At 47.8% G+C, this 23,484-nt stretch overlaps 1 protein-coding gene across 4 annotated transcripts in view; it reads left to right on the forward strand.

The window, feature by feature from the left end:
• The window catches only part of POR (cytochrome p450 oxidoreductase), an 89,082-nt gene extending 65,852 nt beyond the window's left edge, over nucleotides 1-23,230 (forward strand). For all 4 annotated transcript variants that reach the window (XM_081843517.1, XM_081843516.1, XM_081843515.1 and 1 more), the window contains 14 exons: nucleotides 1,890-1,938; nucleotides 2,866-2,994; nucleotides 3,370-3,519; nucleotides 8,362-8,486; nucleotides 9,375-9,464; nucleotides 10,441-10,539; nucleotides 11,550-11,666; nucleotides 13,253-13,371; nucleotides 14,910-15,091; nucleotides 16,624-16,773; nucleotides 17,527-17,794; nucleotides 18,555-18,700; nucleotides 19,925-20,010; nucleotides 21,666-23,230. In XM_081843517.1, the coding sequence (XP_081699643.1) occupies nucleotides 1,890-1,938; nucleotides 2,866-2,994; nucleotides 3,370-3,519; nucleotides 8,362-8,486; nucleotides 9,375-9,464; nucleotides 10,441-10,539; nucleotides 11,550-11,666; nucleotides 13,253-13,371; nucleotides 14,910-15,091; nucleotides 16,624-16,773; nucleotides 17,527-17,794; nucleotides 18,555-18,700; nucleotides 19,925-20,010; nucleotides 21,666-21,810 (1,855 nt within the window). In that variant the 3' untranslated portion in view covers nucleotides 21,811-23,230. The remainder of the gene's footprint in view (nucleotides 1-1,889; nucleotides 1,939-2,865; nucleotides 2,995-3,369; nucleotides 3,520-8,361; nucleotides 8,487-9,374; nucleotides 9,465-10,440; nucleotides 10,540-11,549; nucleotides 11,667-13,252; nucleotides 13,372-14,909; nucleotides 15,092-16,623; nucleotides 16,774-17,526; nucleotides 17,795-18,554; nucleotides 18,701-19,924; nucleotides 20,011-21,665) is intronic.
• The last annotated feature ends 254 nt before the right edge of the window (nucleotides 23,231-23,484 follow it).

The following is a 23,484-nucleotide window of genomic DNA, read 5'->3' on the forward strand; positions in this document are numbered from 1 at the left end:
TTGTTGCTCACCGCCGGAAGCACTGCTTGCAAAAGCCTCCTTGGACCCTCCTGGACTCTTTTGAAGCTCTTGTTTGCTTGCCTGTCTAATGAGCTTGGCTCTCTACTCCCCTTCTTCTTCTTCTTCCTTTTTTTTTGGGGGGGGAGGGGGACGTCTGCCTCCTCCCCCTCTAGACAGCCTGGCCTCTCTCTCCAAGGCTGCTGCGCTAAAAGGCCTTGGCAAGGCAGCCTCCTCCCCCAGGGCAAGGTCTGTTGTCGCAACAGTCCCGCCTGCGGGGCATCAGAGCTGAAAGGGGGCCCCATTGGAGGCCAGCCAGCCAGCCCCTACCTAGGGTGCAAGATCTGCGGTGCTGGTTGCAACACAGCCCCCGCTAGAATCATAGAATTGCAGAGTTTGGTGGGACTCCCAAAAGCAATGCAGGTAGCAGCCCGGTCTCTCCAGCAAAGGAAAAGCAGCCTGTTCCACTGTCAAAAAGCCTTTCACCCTTGCAAAGTGTTTCCAAACGCTCACCCAAAACCTGCTCCCTTGCAATGGGTCCCCCGTGGGTCCTGTTCCTGCCCTCTGGAGCAACAGGGGACACAGGAACAGGCTGCCGAATTGGGCCAGTGGCATCCTGTTCTGACAGTGGCCAACCAGATGCAATTGGGGAAACCCCCAAGCAGGATTCGAGCAGAAGAGCCCTCTCCCCTCCTGTGGCTTCCAGCAACTTTTATTCAGAAGCATTGCCTCGGTCCTGTATACCTGAAGGAGCATCTCCACCCCCATCATTCAGCCCAGACACTGAGGTCCAGCTCCGAGGGCCTTCTGGCAGTTCCCTCACTGCAAGAAGTGAGGTTACAGGGAACCAGGCAGAGGGCCTTCTTGGTGGTGGCGCCTGCGCAGTGGAACGCCCTCCCATCAAATGTCAAGGAAATCAGCAACTATCCTACTTTTAAAAGACACCTGAAGGCAGCCCTGTTTAGGGAAGTTTTTAATGTTTAATGCTGTATTGTGTTTTTAATATTCGATTGGGAGCCGCCCAGAGTGGCTGGGGAAACCCTGCCAGATGGGCAGGGTAAAGATAGTAAATTATTATTATTCTTATTGCTTCCTCCGACTGTGAAGGCAGAGCAGAACCAGCATGGCTAGTAGCCACTGATAGCCGCCTCCTGCTCTGTGAGTTGGTCCAATCCTCTTTTAAAGCCATCCAAGCTGATACCTTCCTGTGGAAGCGAGTTCCATAGATTAACACTTGCATGTGCAAAGAAGGACTTTCTGTTATCCGTCCTGAATCTTCCACGTTCAGCTTCATTGAATGGCCAAAGAGTTCTAGTGTTATGAGAGAGGGAGACAAATCTTTTCCTATCCCCTTTCTCTCGGTTGTGCATCATTTTACAGACGTCTGTCATGTCACCTCTTACACCCAAATACTGCAACTTCTCCTCATAAAGGAGTCATCCCCTTGATCATTTTGGTTGTCCTTTTCTGAACAGAGTAAGAAATCGACTGTGAACCCTATAAGCATAGCTTTTTGTGTGAGCAGGACTTTTATTGAATATTTACAAAAAAATGGTAAACAGATATGGACATTGGCAGGATTTTTGTAATAACCTGCAGTTTTGTAAGAGCATATAAGTAGATGAATAAAAGAATGTTGATTTAGAATATGCAGGAAATGATAAAAATGAATTTAAGGAACCGCAGATAGAGGAAGTTGAGTTTTGAAATGTTAAAATGACTGTGAAACTATTGAAATGTATATAACTGAAAATCATAAATATATGTGTGTGTGCGCATATATATATATATATATATATATATATATATATATATGATTTTCAGTTATATACATTTCAATAGTTTCACATATATATATATATATATTATAACTCTATCTCTTTTTCCTCCAGAGAGAAGACAACAAATGAGGGCAGCTTCATTGAGAAAATGAAAAAGACGGTATGTTTGGCTTTTATTATGTTCATACTTTTCAGCTAGTAGGCTAGAAATGGAAGCTGCCTAAGGCATTGTCCACAAGCCTTGATCCTCTGCTATGGAGTGACTGAGCCAGCTGAATGGTGATACTGGTTAGGAATGCAGGAAGTAGCTTTGTCCCAAGTCAGACCATTGATCTGTCTGGCTCAGTATTGCCTACACGGGGTGGCAGCAGCGGCTCTCCAGGATTTCAGACTGAAGTCTTTTCCCAGCTGTTCCTAAGGATGATTCTGGTCCTTGTGGTTCTTAGGAAAGGGCTGGAATGGGAAGATAGCTGCCTTATACAGAGTCAGATCATTGGCCTGTCTAGGTCAGTATGGCCTGCACTGGCTGGCAACACCACCAGGGTTTCAAGCAGGGAATATTTCCCATCCCTACCTGGAGGGATTGAACCCAGGATCTTCTGCATGCAAAGCTGATCCTCTGAGCTATGGCCCCTCTCTGCCAATCAAGTGGTATATAAATGCTGTTGAATAAAAAACCCCACCAGAATTTATACTGCATGCATTTCTCCCTAAAATACTAATATTTTTGCACTCATCCCCCCCCCACCCATAAACTCTGAAAATATACATTTCTTGAATTGAGGACCAGCTTGCAAAACTCAGAGGAGCATGTGGAACTGTGGTCCAATCTGTGTACTGGGTCAGGAAGTGCAAATTTGGGTCGATTTGCGTCAAACCCCCACAAAACTCTCCCCCGTACCTTCCTGCGGTCTGAAATGGAGGGTTCAGGGAGGGTTTTACCACGTTCTCCTGCTGCCCCAGTGTGGAGCAGAGCAACTTTGCATAGACCGATTCAGAAACACTTAAGGCGCAGGTTTGGACCAGGCCTTTGGTGATGAGCGATCCCAGAGTTTTTGAACCGACTTGAGTTGTCTTTCCTTCTCAGGGCAGAAACATAGTGGTGTTCTATGGATCTCAGACGGGAACTGGTGAAGAATTTGCCAACCGCCTTGCTAAAGACGCCCATCGTTATGGGATGCGGGGCATGTCTGCTGACCCAGAGGAGTACGACCTGGTATGTTCTCTGCAAAATCCAGCCCTTTTGGGTCCTTGACGTGATGAGGGACAAGCCCTGCTCTGCTGTTCCCACAAGCAAGGCCTTCCCTGAATTGCTTCAGTAATTGCTTTGTGTAACTTTGCCTTCTTGCAACCTAAGCATGGTCCTCCCCTTCACATTGGAGACGTGGGATGAGTGGGTGACATAATGTGCTTTCAACATCTGTCTTGCACACAAACACTTGGCTCGTCCCAAATAACGTTTCCAACCAAAGGAAGATAGTTGCCTAAAATCACATGCCCGGGGGTGTTTGGGATTCTTTTGGGGAACTCTTGACATTCTCAGGAGCTGCTGCCCCACTCTCATTACGTGCTGCCCCACTCTCATTCCCAGGCCGACTTGAGCCGCCTCTCTGAGATCGATAAGTCGCTAGCGGTCTTCTGTATGGCCACTTACGGAGAAGGGGATCCCACAGACAACGCCCAGGATTTCTACGATTGGCTGCAGGAAACGGACGCTGACCTCTCCGGCCTCAAATTTGCAGTGAGCATTTTTATTTCTCCCTCTGCCATTCTTTTTCCGGGGCCCAGGTTTGACATATCTATGTGGTATGTGTGTTTGTGTAAAAGAAGCTGCATTGGGGCTATTTCAGGCTCTTTGCCTCAAAATCTAGTTGCATCTGTTGCGTATTTAGCAGATTATTATTTTTTTTAATCATTATTTTTATTGAGTTTTCCATATTTCATTTCATTGTACATATCCAAAGCTTACATTATTACTCAAAAAGAACATTGACCTCCTTCCCTCCCTCTTTCAGACTTCCAAATTTCGGTGATAGGCTCTCTTTAGCATAAATGACAACTCCTCTATTTTTAACCTTGTCCGATGAAATAAACTCTTGGCCCAATCTTTTGTTGATCAGTACTTTCCTATGTAGCCTAATCACATGTGTTTCTTGTAAACAAATTAAGTTCAATTGTTCCTTTTTCAATAAATAGAAGACCTTCTTCCTCTTCTCCGGGGAGTTAAATCCATGAATGTTCCAACTTAATAATTGCAGAGACATGGTGTAGTTATTCTATTTTCCTCCAACTGCTCCCAAAAGTTCTTCTTCTGACGGTGGTATTATTTTTCCTAGTTTATCCAATCCCAAAGGTGTTGGTACTGTGTCTAGTACTCCTGGTTTTAAGGCTCTTAGCTCTTCTGGAACTTCTTTTTGCAGGTCTTCTTTGAAGTCTCTCAAAATTTTTTCCTTGTCTTCCACTGATCTTATTTTGAGCTTTTTCCCTTTAAAGATAAAAGATAGCCCCTGGGGGAATTCCCATCTAAAAACAATTCTGTTTCTTCTCAGTAGGGCCACCAGATCTCTGTAGTTGGTTCTAAGATCCAATAAATATTTTGGAATGTCCTTAAAAATCTCCACTCTTGAGTTGTTGATTTCCAAAGTCTTCTGGAAGTGCGCACTCAGTATTTTGTCCCTCTCTTCTTTCGTTCGTGTCCTTTCTCCCTCCCTTTCCAAGTCTAAATGCACTTACTATCTTAAAGTCTTTTTTTTTTTTTTTAAATAATTTTATTAATTTTACAACATAAACAAAAAACAAACAAACATAACACGACTTCCCCAAACCTCCCCTTCACTGCATCCTTATTTTATAATTTTTTTTTTAGCAATCCTTCATCCCTTTTTATATTTAATTCTCTTTAAAGCTTTTTTTTTTTCTAGATTTCAATTTTTACAGCTGTAATTCTTTATATCCAATCCCTTGACATCTTAACATTCCGAAATTTTGCAACAATTTTTAAGATAAATTTTGAATTTTTTCCAGTCTTCTTCCACTGTCTCTCTCTTCTGGTCACGGATTCTGCCGGTCATCTCTGCCAGTCCCATGAATTCAGTCACCTTGGTCTGCCTTACTATCTTAAAGTCTTGCTCCACCTCCAAATTCCAAAATTTTTCAAATTCCTGTGTAAGGTAATCACTTAAGTTATCTTTTTCAAGTTCCGGTACTGCCCTGATCCTCAGATTGGTCTGTTTCTCCCTCAGTTCGATCATAGACAAAAGTGACTGATGGTCCCCAATCTGCTTGCGCATCAGTTTTATTTCTTCCTCTACAGCCACTGCTTTTTCTTTTGCTTCCTCAGCTATTTTTCGATTAGGCACAGATTCTTCCAGCAATTTTTTAATAGATTCTGTATTAGAATTCACCTTCTGCCCCAAATTATTAATGCTGGCAGTATTTTGGTCTATTTTAGTTGATTGTTCAGTAACTTGTTTGCTTAGGCCTTCCAATTTTTCATAAATTTTATTTAACACTGAAGTAAAATCCCCTTCTGAAGCCATTCCTTTTGGCCAAGCTTGTACAAAATCTTCCCCCTGTGTCACAGGAGGGCCGGGAACAGATGATCTACGGTGCTGGGAAACTGCGCTGGGCTGCTGGACAATAGCCTTGCTAGATCTTGTTGTTCTATCTGTCATCACACTTTTGTCTGTGAATCAAGGTCAATCCCATGGTCAGGTCTTACCGTGGAAAGTCCCCAGAGTCAAGAATGGAAAAATCCCCCAGCTGGGTGTGCAATTTCAATGTTCCTCTAGGGCAGGGGTCTGCAACCCGCAGCTCCGGAGCCGCATGTGGCTCTTTTACACCTTTGCCTCGGCTCCGGGGTGGATACCAGCGAGGGGAGGAGGCGCATTGTGCGCCCTGACACTCCCCACTGTGGCGGGCGCTGTACTGGCTGTGACGTCGCATGGGGGCGGTGCGTGCGTTAGTCACACACCGTCCCGACGTCACCTTCCCACCCACCCGCCCACTACATTGGAAGGGGCATGTACGCTGGTCACTGCATTGAAAGGGGGCATGTACGCTGGTCCCTGTTTTGAAGGGGAGTGAAGAACACACACACATAAAAAGGTAACTTGTTAATTTAACGTTTATTTCTGAGGAGGAGTAATTCTGAGGGGTCAAACAAAGAAATAATTAAAAAGTGACAAAAAAAGTTATTTTTATAATGACGAGTTTTGCGGCTCCCAGTTTTTTTTCTTTCTTCGGAAATGGGTCCAAGTGTCTTCAAGTGTGCAGACCCCTGCTCTAGGGGGACACTGAAACAGTCATTAAAGTTACAATAAAGAGTCTTTTCCAACTTTCCAAACTCCCCCTCCAGAAAGCAAGCAACAGTTTCAAATCCAGAGAAGACCTTCAGCAAATATCTCCTTTGCAGAGTTAACCATTAAAAAGTTACAATGTCTATAAGTAGTGCGACTCTCACAGCAACAATTCTAGTGGACCTGGCAGTCCGTTCCCTGGAGTTAAGTAATTGTCTCTATTTTTGTTCCACAAGTAGAAAAAAGTCACTTTTCCCTCTCCCCGCCCCTCCTATAGCCTGGGGGGGGGGGAGTTCTTTTGCTTTGATGTTCGGATTTGAGGCTTTTAGAACACCACTCTCCAGGTCTTAGCTTAAAGAGTCTTTGCTTTGAACTGTATACAGAAATGGAAGGCGGACTTCCTGTTTACACTTTCCTGCTTCAGTGCCAATTTAATCCTTTTTTTCCTCCTTTAAGTCCCAATTCTTAAACTTCACCTACTCACGGGTTGTTGTTTAGCAGCTGAATTGTCCCAGGAAAAAGGTCAGCGCTCTCCGGCAACAGCTTTGCGGCTTCACCCCACGGAAAGAGCGATCGACTCTCAGCACCGCGCCAGACTCCCGTTGCGCTCCGGAGCCCCTTACGGGGTCCCTTCGCTGATCCGGGGGGCGCTACCGGTGCCCGCCGAGTCCCACGGTCACAGGCTTCTCCTGCCTGTGATTTTTGCAAGGGTCTCCGTTTCGCCGTAGCGGACGACCCGATTTCCGTGGAGCTTCTCCCTCCAAACTAGAAGGAGACCGCCATTGCCGTTGGCGCCGCCTCCAGAAGTCTCCTTCCCTCCCTCTTTCTGACTTTCCTATAACTTTAATATATTTATTCCATTTCTATAATTACTTCTTTACCTTATATGATCTTTTTAAAATCACCCTCTCATTTGTAAATTAGCTCTTTCTTTCCACATTACCAAACATTTTCATGTGTTTACAATTTTCTTTCAAATAATATATATAAATTTGCTCCAGTATTTTTGAAATCTTTCGTCAGGTCGATTCCTATTTAGCAGATTTATTGCGCTGCAGAAAATATGCTGGGGAGACCACACGTTCAGGAAACAATGAAGAAATATATTTTGCTTGACTTTAATTACAAAAACAAAAACTCCTCTTACATTAAATCTATAAGTATGACCCATTCACCAGGGTACTGAGAGAGGTACACGCTGCTGACACAACTTAATTAACACAACTTAACAGCACCTGCTATACTGCTTCACAGCTGTAAAACTAGGTCATGATATTTACTCGGGCCTTTAAAGAGATGCACATCTTGTGAAACAATAATGAACCTTAATATTTAAATAAACCATTCAACAGCTTCTCCCAGTGAATCTGAATTCTGAGTGGCAAATAACCTCAGTGATTTTAGCCCTGAAACATACCCAGCCCCTTAAACCTGCAGAGGCTCCCCGCCCCCTGCTCTTGCCATATTGTGGCTCTCAGGGAAACTGACGAAATGAGCATCTCATCAGAAGAATGTGGATGTCATGGACTGGCTAGATTCAGAGGAGTGGGGGAGGCACCAGCTGGGGAACCCCCAGGGAATCCCCAGGGGAAGAAGGGTCAGAGCCTGGGGATTGGTGGCGGGATGACGATGAGTGGTCAGAGGCAGAAGAAGGAGGAGACTGGGAGGAGGAGGTGTCAGAAGCTGAAGAGGCAACAGGGTTTAGTGAGCAGGAAGAGACTGTGACAGAGAGCAGTTCAGACTCAGAGGCAGGAGAGGAGGGGGACCAGGAGACAGAGATGAGGCAGGCTGTCACAGAATCCAGGGCGTCTCCCCCTCCTGCTGTGACCCGCTCACCACCTACCTGGTCTCCCCAAACACACAGAGAAATGAATAGAGCAGAGGAGAGATTGGTTGTGTACAGGCGCAGTCTCTGATCGCTTGCCAAAAACCCAGGAGACAAGGGGACATAGGCGGCTGTGGGGAGACAGGGGACCTTCAGTCCTTCCAACTGCCTCATTGGGGCAAGACCTAAGGGGAGAGTTGCTGGAGCTCAACATGGTGGCAATGACTTTGACGCAACCTCCCCCAGGGTCCAGACCCAAAGACCTGTGGTTCTAGTTCCTTTCTCCACCCTGCGCACAACTTTTAGAAAACGCGTCTCACGGTGTTGAGTTTCTTTGCTAAACAAAGCCAAAGCCTTCGAATCTTTACCAGACCAAAACTGGTTCCTGAGCTCCAGAGAGATGTGCCTTTTGCAAAAAGAGCCAACAAGCTGACGCCGGTTGTTGTTGTTGCTTTCTTAGGTGTTTGGCTTGGGGAACAAGACCTATGAGCATTTCAACGCCATGGGGAAGTACGTGGACAAGAGGCTGGAAGAGCTTGGAGCCCAGCGGATCTTTGAACTCGGGCTGGGAGACGACGACGGGAAGTAAGTGAGCCTTGGTCAGCCTGGATAGCTCAGTTGGCGTGGGTTGCAGGTTCAAATCCCCGTATGGGACAGCTGCATATTCCTTCATTTCTGGGGGTTGGACTAGATGACTTCTTTGGGACCCTTTCAACTCTACGATTCTAGGATTTTAGGAATTCAAGTGCCAAATTTGTCCTTCTCTTTTCACCCTTTAACAAATGCTATTCTGAATGCTTTTTTAAAAAAAAAATCTGCTGGAACTGCTGAGAAGACTAGAAATGCAGCAGCCACGAAGTTGAGCATTTTTGAAAGTGGCTAAGAGCAAATGGCTTTAAACTAGCTGGAAGAGTTTGAGTGGCACGTTCTGCTTTGAGAAAAGTGGCTCGGACTTTAAAGAGGCATTTCTGTGATTGTGGAGAGGGCTGAGCGTGAGAGAAGCAAAAGAAGTTGCGGGTGGGGTGGGGGAATGAACTTTTTCTCTAACCTGTGCATGCAAGAAGCTTTTAATCCATGATCCTGAAACAAGGCTTGAGATGCTAGGCATATAATAATAGTAGTAATAATGATGATAGTGATGATGAAATAAACAACTCTCTGACTTTTAGAAGACATCTAAAGGCAACCCTGTTAAGGGAAATTTTTGATGTCTAATTTTTTTGCCATTTTTTATGTGCTGTATGCTGCCCAGAGTGGCTGGGGAAACACAGCCAGATGGGCGGGGTATTATTATTATTATTATTATTATTATTATTATTATTATTATTATTATTGGTCCAGTGCCCTCCCAGGATGGTCTGGCATCTCTCCTCTGCCTTCAGCGGGGTGCACTGGCATTCAGCTTGCTGCTGTCTTGTTCTAAATGACAACTTTGCTTCCCACCCCCTACCCTGCCATCGCTTCTATCGACAGCCTGGAAGAAGATTTCATCACGTGGCGTGAGCAGTTCTGGCCAGCAGTCTGTGAACATTTCGGCGTGGAAGCCACAGGAGACGAAACCAGGTCAGTCCTAAGAGATGGTGGCGGTGGTGGGATTGAGAACCGCTGCAGATGGAGCATCAGTTTGAGTGTGGGAGATGCGGCTCTGCTGTTGGCTTGCCGTGTGGCCACAGCTGGGCCCCTCTGGAGTGTATGCATCTGCCTTTCACTCTTAATGAAGTTAATGGGCCTTGTGTGTCTGGTGCAACCCATTGTCTCTGTCTCAAGACTGCCACATGGGAACAGTAAACTCTTTTGAACCTGGTCCTGTCTGATGATGATTAATTTTATTTCTTGAAAATATATCCCACTCTTCCTCCTCAAGGCAGCAAACAGCGTACTGTTTAAAACAAAAGCAAAACAACCTTTTAAAGCAGGTTAGAGCACACTAGATACATTTAAAACAACAAACACATAAAATCAATTACAGTTCGGTTTTTAAAATAGCAGTTTAGAAAGTTAAACACATGATTTCATCTGGTGATCCCAAGGGGTTGCTTGGAACAGTAGTCTTCAGCCAGCAATGCGCCTGAGTCCACAGGAATTGCATTTCAAATGCCTGCTGCAAGCCAATAACGATGGATACAGGTGCACCTCACTAGGCAAGGCCTTCCACAATTGGGGAGCCACCACTGAAAAGGCCCCGTCATGAGTCAGCACCATCTAGGCAGCCCCCAGTGACAGCAGCACCAACAAGGCCTCACCTGTTTATCGCAGGGTCAAATCTGGTTAGTATCGCAGAAGGCACTCTTTTAGCTACTAGGCTCCCAAGCCATGTAGGGTTTTATACGCTAGTACCCATGTCTAGAAGGGGACCACCCCCGAAAAGGCCCTGTCACGCCACAGGTCACACACACAGACCCCTGTTGATGTTTCCGGAACAGTCCCAAGTCTCAGAACTGGGCAGTACCATCTGCTTGGCTCTCCTCTGTTGTCCTCTGGAGAGCTCAGAAGCTGGCCGTTTTGTCCTTGCCTCTGACTTCTCCTTCTCCTCCCCCAGCATACGGCAGTACGAGCTGGTGGTCCACACAGACATCAACCCCGACAAGGTTTACACGGGCGAAATGGGCCGCCTCAAGAGCTACGAGAACCAAAAACCGTAAGTGCCATATTTGTGCGAGCAGCAGGGTTGTTATCATGACTGCTGTCCCCCCAAGGGTCACTGTAAGTTTGGGCCTCAAATAGCATTGCAGTAATTGACCTGCAGGTTACCAGAGCCATAGTCCACTGCAGCCAAAGTGTAGGTGCTTCCACAATCTCTTACAAATGTGGAATGGGTATTATATGGCACCCGTAACAGCGCTAGTTCCGTAGATCGAAGACGACTAGTGTGTGTATATTGGGTAAGACAATCTCAGAAGTAAACTGGTCCCAAATTGTTAAGGGCTTTATATACTAATAGTAACACCTTCTCTATTATTATTATTATTATTATTATTATTATTATTATTATTAAGCTTTTCAGGTTTTAAAATTTTACAATTATCCAACAACCAGCATAAAAACAAGATTCCAAAGAATCTGCTGAACTTCCCTCCTTCCCTTGTGGGTATTAACCTTTTCCTCCTGCATCTCTTATATTAATCCAAATCTTTCGCATCTCGTTTATACCCAAAATTCAACATTAAACTACAAGTGCTATTCCAATCCTCCTAATGTTTTTAGTTGTTTGCAATGGTTTTTAAGGCAGATTATGTATTTTATCCATTCCTTATTAAAATTTTGGTCTTCCTGGCTTCTGATTCCTCTGGTCATTTTTGCCATTTTGGCATAATCCACCAACTTAATCTGCCATTCTTCTCTGGCAGGGACTTTGTCTTCTTTCCATCTCTGGGCCATTAACATCCGAGAAGCAATGGTCACATACATAAATAGTTGTTGCTGGTCTTTTAGCACCTAGAATGCCTAAAAGAATAAAAATAACATTTTTGGCAATACCTTCATTTTGATATCCTTCCCAATAATGATAAGTTCAACTTGAGGTGAAGGTGTTACTATTACTGGGGTGGGAGAACACATTCATTTGGGGGCAATCCTTGGAAGTGTCAAACCCCGTGTCCCCACTGCAGTGGGGCAATAAGTCTAATGGGTCTTTTTGGTTCATTCCAGGCCGTTCGATGCCAAGAACCCCTTCTTGGCACCTGTTTCTGTGAATCGGAAGCTGAACCAAGGCGGGGACAGGTACCTCATGCACCTGGAACTGGATATTACAGGCTCCAAAATCAGGTAAAATGTCTAAGAATGAATTTGATTCACCTGCATACCCCATCTTCCGTGAGTTTGTTGCATGACTTGAAATCTGAAGAGCTCTCCTGGAGCAGGAGAAAACAGAACCTGTCTGGGGCTGTCCCTTGATTCTCACAGTAGACAGATGTCTCTTCCAGGGATCCCATCTGCAGAACATGATAATAGTCTCTCTCCTGTCCTCCCTGCCAGCAAGTGATGCTCAGAGATAGACTGCCCCTGAAAATGGCAGTTCCCTTCGTTTTACGTTGCCTGGAGAAAAACAGTTCCTCTTACCTTTCGTGAACCTCTTGCCTGCCTTGTGTTTAATTGACACAACATTTTGCTTTGTACTTCCAGGCATTTTAACCATCTTGCATTTTCTGAGGGCATAACTGATCCCTGAAGGGTACAAATACTCTGCTCCCCACCCACCCCAACTTGTATAAATTCTCCTAAAGTAAAAGTGGGCCTGTTTTTCTCTGGTGTTTCAATCCTTTCCCCATGCCTAGCTTATGATTTTGCATAAAGGAAGATTGGAGCTAGGGAGGCCTCTATTAAAATGGATTTTTTTGGGGGGGGAGGGAAGAAAATGCCAAGGATGTGTGATGGTCATGGATGATGGGAGTTCAAGGATATCTGGAGGGCCACAGATCTCTGTCTCTAGCCTAAATGAGTGCAGCTTGGTGGAAACTCTCCCTTCGGCTGTCCTCCTGTATTCTCTTCCTTGGAAGTAAGCTCTGCTGAACTCAGTGGGACTTCAGTTCCAACTATAAATGTGCAGGACTTTGCAGCGAGCAATGCGACGTCTTCCTTAAGTTGATGCTGCTGTTTAGACAATGAGGTGTTGGCAGCTCAGGTTTTTCGAAATCGTACTTCCAGGAAGCGAAGTGCATGAATGCAGAATAGGGCTGCCATACTTCTGGAATCTCCTGGATTTGTGTGCTGAAAATAGCGTCTGGGTGGAATTTTCAGAAATTGGTAAAAATGTTGGGGAAAACCCTGGCGTATGGCAGCCCAAGGGTTGCTGTAAGTTTGGGCCTCAAATAGCATTGCAGTAATTAACCTGCAGGTTACCAGAGCCATAGTCCCCTGCAGCCAAAGTGTAGGTGCTTCCACGCTCCATATCGGAAAGCTTAACAACTTTGCCCAAAACAAAAGAAAACAGCTTTTGAAATATGGCAACCCTAGAGACGTCCAAGAGGATCCCATCGGAATTATTTTCACGGATCACTACACAGAATCTAGATCCCAGCCTTGTGCAATAATCACTCTCTTATACAATCACATGCTGAGACCTGATCAGATGCATTTATCCCACTGTATTTCTTCAATTGTGTTTTAAGTGGAATATAGACAGACCCACGGTCCATCTAACACAGTATTGTCTACACTGACTGGCAGTGGGTCTCCAGGGTTTCAAGCAGGGTTTCTGGCCTCCCCCAGCCCTACCTAGAGATGCTGTCTGGGTCTCCTTGACCTCAATTCCATGCAGCCTGGGAGAGTTTTGTTCATGGTGTGTGTCGTGGGGCTCTGCTCTGAAAGATGGACCAGGTGAGACAAGGCCTCTCTCTTGATCTCTTTGCCAGATACGAATCTGGGGACCACGTCGCTGTGTACCCAGCCAACGACACTTCGCTGGTCAACCAGCTTGGGGAAATCCTTGGTGCAGATTTAGATATGGTTATTTCTCTGAACAATCTAGATGGTGAGTATTCTCTCCCCCACCCCAGAAAAGCAGTCCTTCCAATTTATTCCCTTTCATTTTGTTAAGCTGATGAACTGTCCAGTCTCCAGAACGGCAGTTCTCAAAATGTAAATAGCTCACGTCAGCATAGAGATGATCTGCACTCAAGTGATCTTTCACCCCTGCGTTCGTTTACAAGACCCTTGACTGAGCTGAGTGGAAGCAGGTGATCTCAAGTCAACAGCTCACCAGGAGATAAGGCAGGCACCCTCCACTGAGAGCAGTGTCTGGGCAGAAATCGTTGAAGTTTCTGGGACGTATGGCAAGCCCTGTTGGAGGTCTAGATTTTGGTGAATTTCCTTAAAAATAGCTCAAAAACTTCTTTTTTGAGATTTTGCAAATAAAATAAAATAAAATAAAGCCTAACAACTTTGGCCCAAACAAAACAAGCCTCAACAACTTTGCCATATTTTTGAAATATGGCTACCTTTACCCAAACCTCCTTCATTATTATCATTTAATGCCTTACAGCACACCATGGCCACATTCACACAATACATTCAAAGCACTATGGTACCATTTTGAGCAGTCCTGGCTTCCTTCAGAGTAGTCTGGGAGCTGGAGTTTGTTATGGGTGCTGAGTCTCTAGGAGTCCCCCATACAGCTCCCAGAGCTAAAATTTCCCATAGTTCTTTCGTCCTGCATTTTTTTATTATTATAGAAATCTTCTACATTTCAATTATGTCCAAAATTCACCATTAAACTACAAGTGTTATTCCATTCCTACTAAGTTATAAATTTTCCCCATTCCTTATTGAAATTTTGGTCTTCCTGATTTCTGATACTTCCGGTCTTTTTTGCGAATTCAGCATAATCTGCTATTCTTCTGAGGTAGGGACTTTATCTTCTTTCCATCTCTGGAAAACTTCTATCCTGTCACCTCTCACTTGCCTTTTCGCTAAACTAAAAAGTCCCAAGAGCTGCAGCCTTTTTTTCACAGGGGATTCGCTTCTGCCACCAAAACTCAGTGAGAGTGGGGGTCTGCCTTAATCTCAAGAGAAAGAAAATGGGAAAATCGCAGGGTGTGAGAGACCACTGTTGAAGGCAGCCCTGTTTAGGGAAGCTTTAAATGTTTGATGCATTAAATGTTTGATGCTTTAATTGTTTGATGTATTTTAATATTTTGTTGGAAGCCATCCAGAGTGGCTGGGGAAGCCCAGCCAGATGGGCAGGGTATAAATAAAATATTATTATTATTATTATTATTATTATTATTATTATTATTATTATTATGAGCCCCAGTCACATGGACTTCCATAGCTTATGGAACAGCTCACAGGGCATCCCCAGGGGTGGTTCTTGGGGCCATCTCTATAGGGGAAGCCCCATTTCCAAATTGAGACCATGAACAGCAGCATCAAACTGCTTTGATAACCATGTCCCATGCAGGCCCACCAAAGGGTTGGGGAGCTGCCTGGACTTTCAGAAAAAGACCCCCGCAGCGGTACTTGGTGGCAGCGCAGCTCCCCAACTCTCCCCTCTCCGCCTCCTTCCTGCAGAGGAGTCCAACAAGAAGCACCCGTTCCCTTGCCCCACGACCTACCGCACAGCCCTGACCTACTACTTGGACATCACGAACCCGCCCCGCACCAACGTCCTCTACGAGCTGGCGCAGTACGCCACAGACCCCACCCAGCAGGAGCACCTGCGCAAGATGGCCTCCTCCCACACCGAAGGCAAGGTAGGTCCCGGCCACACCCTCCGCAGCTAGCTCCCCCTAGTGGCGTGGAGGCGATGTTTCGGAAAACGTTGATTAGGGTTCTGCAATTCCAGAGCTGGTCGTTGTGTGTCGGGCGTGGTGGGTACACTGAGTGGGGCAGGGGCTGCTTTTCAGCCAAGTGTGTGCATGTGCGTGCCTGTGCCTGCTTAACCCTTTCCCTATCAAGAGTTAGAGGAGTCTTGTTCAGTGGTCCAGCAGGAAACAGCATCTGGTGGTTGAAGAGAGGTGGATCACATACTCCCTGTTTGTGGCTTCACCTCAGTGAATGTCTGATTCCTGCTTTGATTGATGAGAGGCAAAAACTCGTATTCTCCCCCCCACCCCCTAACCTAGGAGTCCTTCCAATTGATTTCCTTTTGTTACGTCAAGCTGATGAACCGTCCAGTTTCCAGAACGGCAGTTCTTGAAATTTAAATTGCTGGAGGTTTGCCCTGATTTTGCACCCCACAAGGACTTGCTTTCAGCTCACGTAAGCGTAGAGATGATCTGTGCTCAAATGATCTTTCACCCCTGCGTTTGTTTACAAGACCCTTGACTGAGCTGACTGGAGGGAGGTGAGCTCAGGTCACCAGCTCACACTTAGCTTGGTAGGACAGGGAGCAAGAAGTGGTCTCCTCCTGGCCCTTTCCTCCAGGATTCTCCTTGCAGACTAGCAATGTCTCTCCAGGGCTTTGACCAGAGAGAGAATTCCCTTTGTCTCCCCATCCCTACCAGCTTGGATCCTTTATGGTGCTGAAAACAAATTCTTAAGCTGATCACATGCTCAGGTCCGTTCAGCCTTCAGTATTTGTCTTCTGCCATAGAACTGACCTTACAGTCATTTTGCACTAAAATCTCCTCTTAGTTCTCTGTGTCTGCATGCATCATTGTGGGTCATTCTAACAAGTGAGGGCAGGGAGGAGCACCTCTTCTGGGGACAGCCTGTAGCTCAGTAATTCCCAAATCTTTTTTGAGCCGCTGTCCCCTTTGAGTTCTATGAACTCACTCCCAGTGCCCCCTACCCTCCAAAAAGCATTATTCAGAAGAGCGGTTTGCACAGCCCACTAACAGAATAAAATTTAAAACAGTAGCAACAAATGGCACATTTAATTAATCAATCCCATTAAAACTATTTAGTTTAATTCAACAAAACGTATGAACTTGATCCAGTGATACCAGCTATTAGATACATCATCATTATTATTATTATTATTATTATTATTTATTATTTGTATACTGCCCAATGCTTGTAGATCTTGGGGCAGTTCACAACATAAAATTAAAATATAAAAACCACAAAATACATAGCAAAATGTACACCTCCGGGACCACCCCCCAACACCCCTCCTTGCCTTTTAGCATCCCACCCCCAGGTCCTCCCACCGCCCCTGCCCCCAGGGGGCGCTACTTCTCCCTTTAGGAACCACTGACGAGCAAGTGCATCTCTTTGTGGGCCTGCCCAGCATAATATGTGGCTCACTGGAGGGCGTCTCTTCTTTCCTTGATCCACGCAGTCGCTGTACCTCAGCTGGGTCGTTGAAGCCCGGAGGAACATACTGGCCATCTTGCAGGACACACCCTCCCTCCGGCCCCCCATTGACCACCTCTGCGAGCTGCTGCCCCGCCTGCAGGCTCGCTACTATTCCATCGCTTCGACGTCCAAGGTGAGCACCGGGAGGCGCAGGGAGGGGGGGGGAGGGACGTGTTCCGGGGCTTCCGCAGGTTCCCACCTTAGCAGGCCTTGTCTGCTGGTTAATGTGTGGCATTCAGTTCTTTCCATCTGCCAGTGCTAGCCTTTAGTGCAGGTTAGGGATGTGGGTGGTCTAAACCACTGAGCCTCTTGGGCTTGCCAATCAGAAGGTTGGCGGTTCAAATCCCCATTGCTCTGTCCCAGCTCCTGCCAACCTAGCAGCTCAAAAGCATGCCAGTTCTAGTACTCAAATAGGTACCGCTGTGGCAGGAAGGTAAACGGTGTTTCCATGCGCTCTGGTTTCCATTGTGCCAGAAACGGTTTAGTTATGCTGGTCACATGACCCGGAAAGCTGTCTGTGGGCAAATGCCTGAAAGTGAGATGAGCGCCGCAACCCTGTAGTCGCCTTTGACTGGACTTAACCGTCCAGGGGTCCTTTTTTTTTTAGTGGGGGATTCCTCCCCCAGGACTGGTCAAACTGACCTCCTACTTCCCTCACGCCAGCTGCACTGACAGTTGGCATTCTGTGCCTGGCCCTTCATGGTTCTTCATTTTAATGCAGCAGCCTGGATACTTTTGGGGGCGAAGGGTGGGGGAGGGGAAGACAGGGCCTGCTGAGCCGTTCTATCCCGGCTTGGTCACTGGGACCATCTGCAGGGCCGTCGCTGGTTGTTCCTCCACCAACCCTGCCATCAGCCTTCTCCCTCTCTTCTCTCCCCATTCCCAGGTGCAACCCAACTCCATCCACATCTGCGCTGTGCTGGTGGAGTACAAGACCAAGACGGACCGCATCAACAAAGGGGTGGCCACCAGCTGGCTGAAGAACAAGCAGCCCAACGAGAACGGGCACAAGTCCACAGTGCCCATGTATGTCCGGAAGTCCCAGTTCCGCCTGCCGTTCAAGCCTAGCACTCCCGTCCTGATGATCGGGCCTGGCACTGGCATTGCCCCCTTCATGGGCTTCATCCAGGAGCGGGGCTGGCTCAAGCAGCAAGGTGGGTGCCATTCCAAACAAGCTCACCCTCTTTACTGGGCTCTGATTGGCCATGCCAGTAGCAAATGGGATGGCTTGTTGTTGAATTCCACAATCTGCACTAGGGGTGAGGGATCTCAAGGCCTAGAGTGCCCTTGGGACTCTGGCCGCTCATTGGCTGTGCTCTGTGCCTGCTGCAATTGCTCTTGCCTGCCTGAAATTTGTCCTTGCATGACTTAGATGGAGAGGTGTCCCTGTAGAAACCTCTGATTTCTCCATGGCTTCCGCAGTTCTTTTTCCCTGTAAAATGCTGGGGTGGGAGCATGAAGCACTGTCTAGCTCTGATTTGACTTAACAGTGCTTTGTAGGCCAGTGCTGCCAGGCAACATAGTAATGTTGTGAAGTCCAATCAGAGCAAGGGCGTGAAGCGTTGCCCTTGCTCTGAACTGGCTTCCTGATGCAATGGAGGTCAATGCTGCCAGGCAATGTTGGCGTTGCCTGAATACCAAATCAGAATGAGGGCACTCCTCCCTGTCTTGGCTCTGGCACCTTGGGAGGGAAAACTAGATGGCACCCTGCAACCCACTTCTTTGTCTCTGAGCTCCTTTGTAAGGGCATGATACAAGTTTAATAAAATAAAATAAAATGAGTCTTGCGATTGGGAGGCCAGTTCAGAGCAGGGTTTCACGCAGAGGCGCAGTAGGCAGCCTCCATCGCAAGATGGGGCGCCCTGTCAATAAGTTGCACCAGAGTGAAGGATGGGGTGTTTTTTTCCATTTCAGGCAAGGATGTGGGCGAGACGGTGCTTTATTACGGTTGTCGGCACGAGAACGAGGACTACCTCTACAAGGAGGAGCTGGCCAAGCTTCTCAAGGAAGGGGCCCTCACTCAGCTCAACGTCGCTTTCTCCAGGGACCAACCTCAGAAGGTATTCCTGCGTTGGACTAGATGATCCTCTGGGCTTCCTCCAACTCTGTGATCCTGTGCACCTCCCTTGATTTTTGCAGGGCTTTATCTGTCAAGCGTAATTCTGGCACTGCAGTGAGGCTACCGCCCTCCTCCTTTTCATTCTTGTCTTCCTCCTCTTAATTAAATTGATGTACCGTCCTTCATCCGAAGGCCACGTGGCAGTTCACCGCTTGCAACATAAATTTCGCAACGTCCTCCTATCTGTCTGGCGTAAGGATCAACACAGTTATATAACTGCAACTCCAATAAGGAATGCAGGATGAAATGCAAATTGTCATAAGAGCATCAGCATAAAAAGGAGGAGATCAGCAGTGGGGCATCTGAAAAGTGAAGGCAGCACACAAATCACTTCTAAGGGATGACAGGCCCCTTCAGGGGGTGGGGAAGGGGGTTGCACTGATGGGAGAGGATGGGCGCCCCCTTGTCTCTCTCCCCCCCCCCCATGCAGCTGAGAAACATGGCATCATGGCAAAGAACTCTTGCCCGGCCAATATATATGCTCCTGATCGAGTTTGTGGTAGGGCCACTGCAATTGTCCACCTAGGCCCTTCAGCGGAGTTGTCTTCCTTAGCTCCTCTCCGTTTAAATGTGCCAAGTCACCTTTGCAATCATAAGGACTAGAATATTTTCCGTGTGTGTGTGTGTTTTAATGAAGCAGAGGATAAGATTCTGTAATGCCTTCCGGGTGTTGCTGGAATATAACTCCCATAATCCCTGGCCATTGCCTGTGCTTCCTGGGGGACTGATGGGGGCTAGAGTCCATCAACACCTGGAAGTTACCATGTTGGCTGCTCCTAGTGGATGCCACACGGTATGCTAACCCGGCACCTTCCAGATGTTTTGACTACAACTCCCATCAGCCCCAGCAAACTTGGAAAGGGCCGAACTAAAGCGTTTAAGGCAGGCCTAGGCAAACTCTGCCCTCCAGATGTTTTGGGACTACGACTCCCATCATCCCTAGCTAACAGGACCAGTGTTCAGGGATGATGGGAGTTGTAGTCCCAAAACACCTGGAGGGCCGAGTTTGCCTATGTGTGTTTTGAGAGTGAGTGAGTTTGGGTTGGTGGGAAGTTGCTTTGTGCTTCTTATGATACGACTGCAGAGGATACAGTTGGGAGACTTCACAAGCTTGAACAGCTTCTGTTCCCCATCCCACCCCCTCAATCTGCTTTTGCTTCTCTAGATTTACGTCCAGCACCTGTTGAAGAAGAACAAGGAGAATGTCTGGAAGCTGATCCACGAAGGAAATGGGCACATCTACGTGTGCGGGTGAGTGGGGGCTTGGTTGTGGGTGTGCAGAGCCCTCTCTTGAGGCTGCTGCTGCAGTCCCTTTGCCTCTCTGAGCTGCAGAAGATGGAGCAGGCAGGAAAAGGAGGCCAAGACCCGGAACTGGCAGCTGGGAACTGCAGAGGAGCAGAATTTTTGGCTAAACGTTTGGGAGAAACTTCCTGAACGCCTCAGCTGCTCCGAGACCGGAATGAGCTGATTCAGGAGGAGGTGGACTCTCCTTTAGTGAGGAGGTATGCAAGCAGACGGTTGCTGTGTCTGTCCTGCCTTGAAGAGCCTGCCTTGAGCAGAGGAGTTGGCCTGGGTGACTCTTGAGGCAACTTCCAGGTCTTCAATTCAGCCCAGAAGTGAGGCTACTCTACACTCCTAGAAGTGGCTCCCTGGCCTTACCTGGATATGCCGTTGTGGATTGAACCTGAGACCTACCGCATGCAAAGCAGGTGCTCTGCAACTGGGCTAAGGTCTTTTCCAATCTCCAGTTATATCTGTAAGAGGAGACAGTCCTGCTGAACTTCTCCACCAAAAGCCTGTGTATCTCAAGAGCCGTGTTTCAGTTGAAAGAAAATGATGCCTGTCTCCCAAAACGATGGGGAATCTGTCTTCAAAACCAACATGAGGTCCATTTGTTGAGCAGGGTTTCCTCCCAGAACCTGGTGCCTTCTGCTCTCTCACTGAGCTGTGAGCCATTAAAAATTAAGACATAGGATTTGAGTTGTAGAATTTTAGAGTTGGAATTGTAGAATTTTAGAGTTGGGAGCCCATGGGTTATCTAGTCCAACCCCCCGCAATGCAGAAATCTCAACCATAGCACCCATGACAGACAGCCATCCAACCTCTGCTTAAAAACCTCCAGTGAAGGAGAGTCCACAACCTCCTGAGTGAGTCTGTTCCACTGTTGAACAGCTCTTACTATCAGAAAGTTCTTCCTGATGTTTCAATCAAGGGCTTGCTCTTTGGATGCAATGAGTCCTCTGCTCGTTTTCCAAAAAAAATGTTTTCCCATGAGGCTGCATTAAGTTGCATAAAACTCCTTTCACAGTTTGCTTCAGCCTAACCTGAAGGTTAGGGACGTGGGTGGCGCTGTGGGTTAAACCACAGAGCCTAGGACTTTCCGATCAGAAGGTTGGTGGTTTGAATCCCTGCAACGGGGTGAGCTCCCATTGCTCGGTCCCTGCTCCTGCCAACCTAGCAGTTCGAAAGCACGTCAAAGTGCAAGTAGATAAATAGGTACCACTCCAGCAGGAAGGTAAACGGCATTTCCGTGCGCTGCTCTGGTTTGCCAGAAGCGGCTTAGTCATGCTGGCCACAAGACCCGGAAGCTATACACCGGCTCCCTCAGCGTGTAAAGCGAGATGAGCGCCGCAACCCCAGAGTCGCTCACGACTGGACCTAATGGTCAGGGGCCCCTTTACCTTTTTAACCTGAAGCTGCCTACTGAAATTTCACCCCTCTGTGTGTTTCCCTACCCTGCCCACCTGCATCCTAAAACCTGCCCTTGAGTCAAATCTGAAGAGACCTCCGTGTGGTTCGATTGTCAGACTAGTGAGAGACCCGGTTGGGTTATGAATACAATAAATAAGAGCTGCACTTGGCCTAACAGGACCTCCCCCTCTCTGTGGGGGCCTTCCTCTTTGCAGCGACGCCCGGAACATGGCCCGCGACGTGCAAAACGCCTTCTACGAGATTGTGGCTGAATACGGGAAGATGAACCAGCAGCAGGCTGTGGATTACGTCAAGAAGCTGATGACCAAGGGGCGCTACTCCCTGGACGTCTGGAGTTAGGGTGGGCGGTGCTTGCTGGGTAGGGGGGGCGGTTCTCAGTGGGGGGCTGCAGGAGGGGCAGGGAAGGGACTTTCTCACTTGGCTGCGCATCCTGCCCCCCTGTGGGACTGTGCTCAGGTGTGCACACCTGGCTCCCTCCTCGCTCCCTCCCATTCATTCCATGTTAAGAGTGTGGCGCAGGGCGACTTGGAGGGTTTTCCAGGGGGTGGGTTAGGCCACCTCAGGCCAGAATCACCAGTCGCGCGCTCTCTCTCTCTCTCTTGACAATTGCTGCTGCTGCTCTTCAGAGGACTTCAGGGTGTGCAGCGTTTTTCATCCTCCTTTCTCTACATGTCAAAACTTACTTTCATTTTTTTTGGGAAACGGAACTTCGCTCCAGTCCCATCTGGCGGGCATCTCTGCATCAGGAGAAGCTGCAAAAGCGGGGCTCAGGTGCTGACCTCCTCCCCTTAACTCTCGGAAGATGCGTGGCTTTCATTTAGCCTGCGGGCAACGATCAGGCCCCCCAGACCCGCTCCCCCCACCCTTTCCCAAGCTGCTGGGGAAGGTGCTCCTGCCGCAGCCAGAGATGGCATTGCTTTGGGTTTTAGTGACCAGTGACCTGTGCTGTTGGGGGGGTCCTCAGTTGGATAACAGGGTGGGGGTCAAGTGGAGAGCAAAATGACATATTTAAGAAGCCAGCAGTGTGAGCGGAGGGGGGCTCTCTTCTCCCCACCCCCTTCACTTCTTACTGTGCCTAGAACAAGCTTGGAGACCTTATACAATCTGTGTGAAATTGGATCAGACGCGGGAGGTGTGCATTTGGGTTGGCGGCTGTCCTGATCTGATACCTGTGCTGAAGGCAGATTGGTGCTGCATGCTGGCATGTCGCAGGCTCACCTGACTGGGGATGGCAGTGCTGCCTCTTTGGCCTGCGTCCCCTCCTGTTACAGCCTCATTGGATGAAACTCTCCCCTTCCCTGCTGTGTCAGCAGACAGCCGTGGAGGGTGGCAGTGGATCAGGGTGACACAGTTCAGTCTGGGCTGGAGGACAGTACCTGGCTGTCCAGTCCTCTTTCGTTGGCACTTAATTTCCCTCCCTCTTCACCCCCCCAAACAGTGGGGAAGCCCATTCCGGACATGGCGGCCCCCTCCGGCCAGTTCCTAGGCCCGCCTGTCATTTCCCCCTTGCTGAGACCGATGGGGTGCTGCCCCTGGCATGAGAAATGTGTGTGCCGTGGCCGAGCCCAGCGATGGCGCTTTTCAGTCCCGGTGTGGCTTGCCTCCCCAGCCATGCAACTTAACGGTTCGTGTTGAAGCTGCCAGTGTGTGCCCAAGGATATACGTTTGGATTGAGTGCTAGGGTGAGCAGCTTGTCCACTGAATGTACATAACTGTAAGGAGACTTTGCTCTTGAAATAAAATATGGCCTGATTCTTTTGCTCTGCCTCCTTCTTAGGCCTTGTGTGGGGTGGGGGCTTGTGGAGCTAAGCTGGAACTGGAGTGATGCTTCCAACCATACCTTCTACGGATGCACCAAACCATTCGTTGATACATTATCAAGGCACATGTAGTGGGCAGCAACCCACTCGCCAATGCTGCTAATCTTTACAGACTGCCAATGGGAGAGAGCTTTTACTACAGGGTTTCCCAAGCTGAGGTCTACTTGGAGTCCACAACGTGGTCTGTAGATTT

The sequence above is a fragment of the Podarcis erhardii genome, assembly GCF_964252035.2.
Source record: "Podarcis erhardii genome assembly, chromosome: 16".
In the NCBI taxonomy this organism is placed as follows: domain Eukaryota; kingdom Metazoa; phylum Chordata; class Lepidosauria; order Squamata; family Lacertidae; genus Podarcis; species Podarcis erhardii.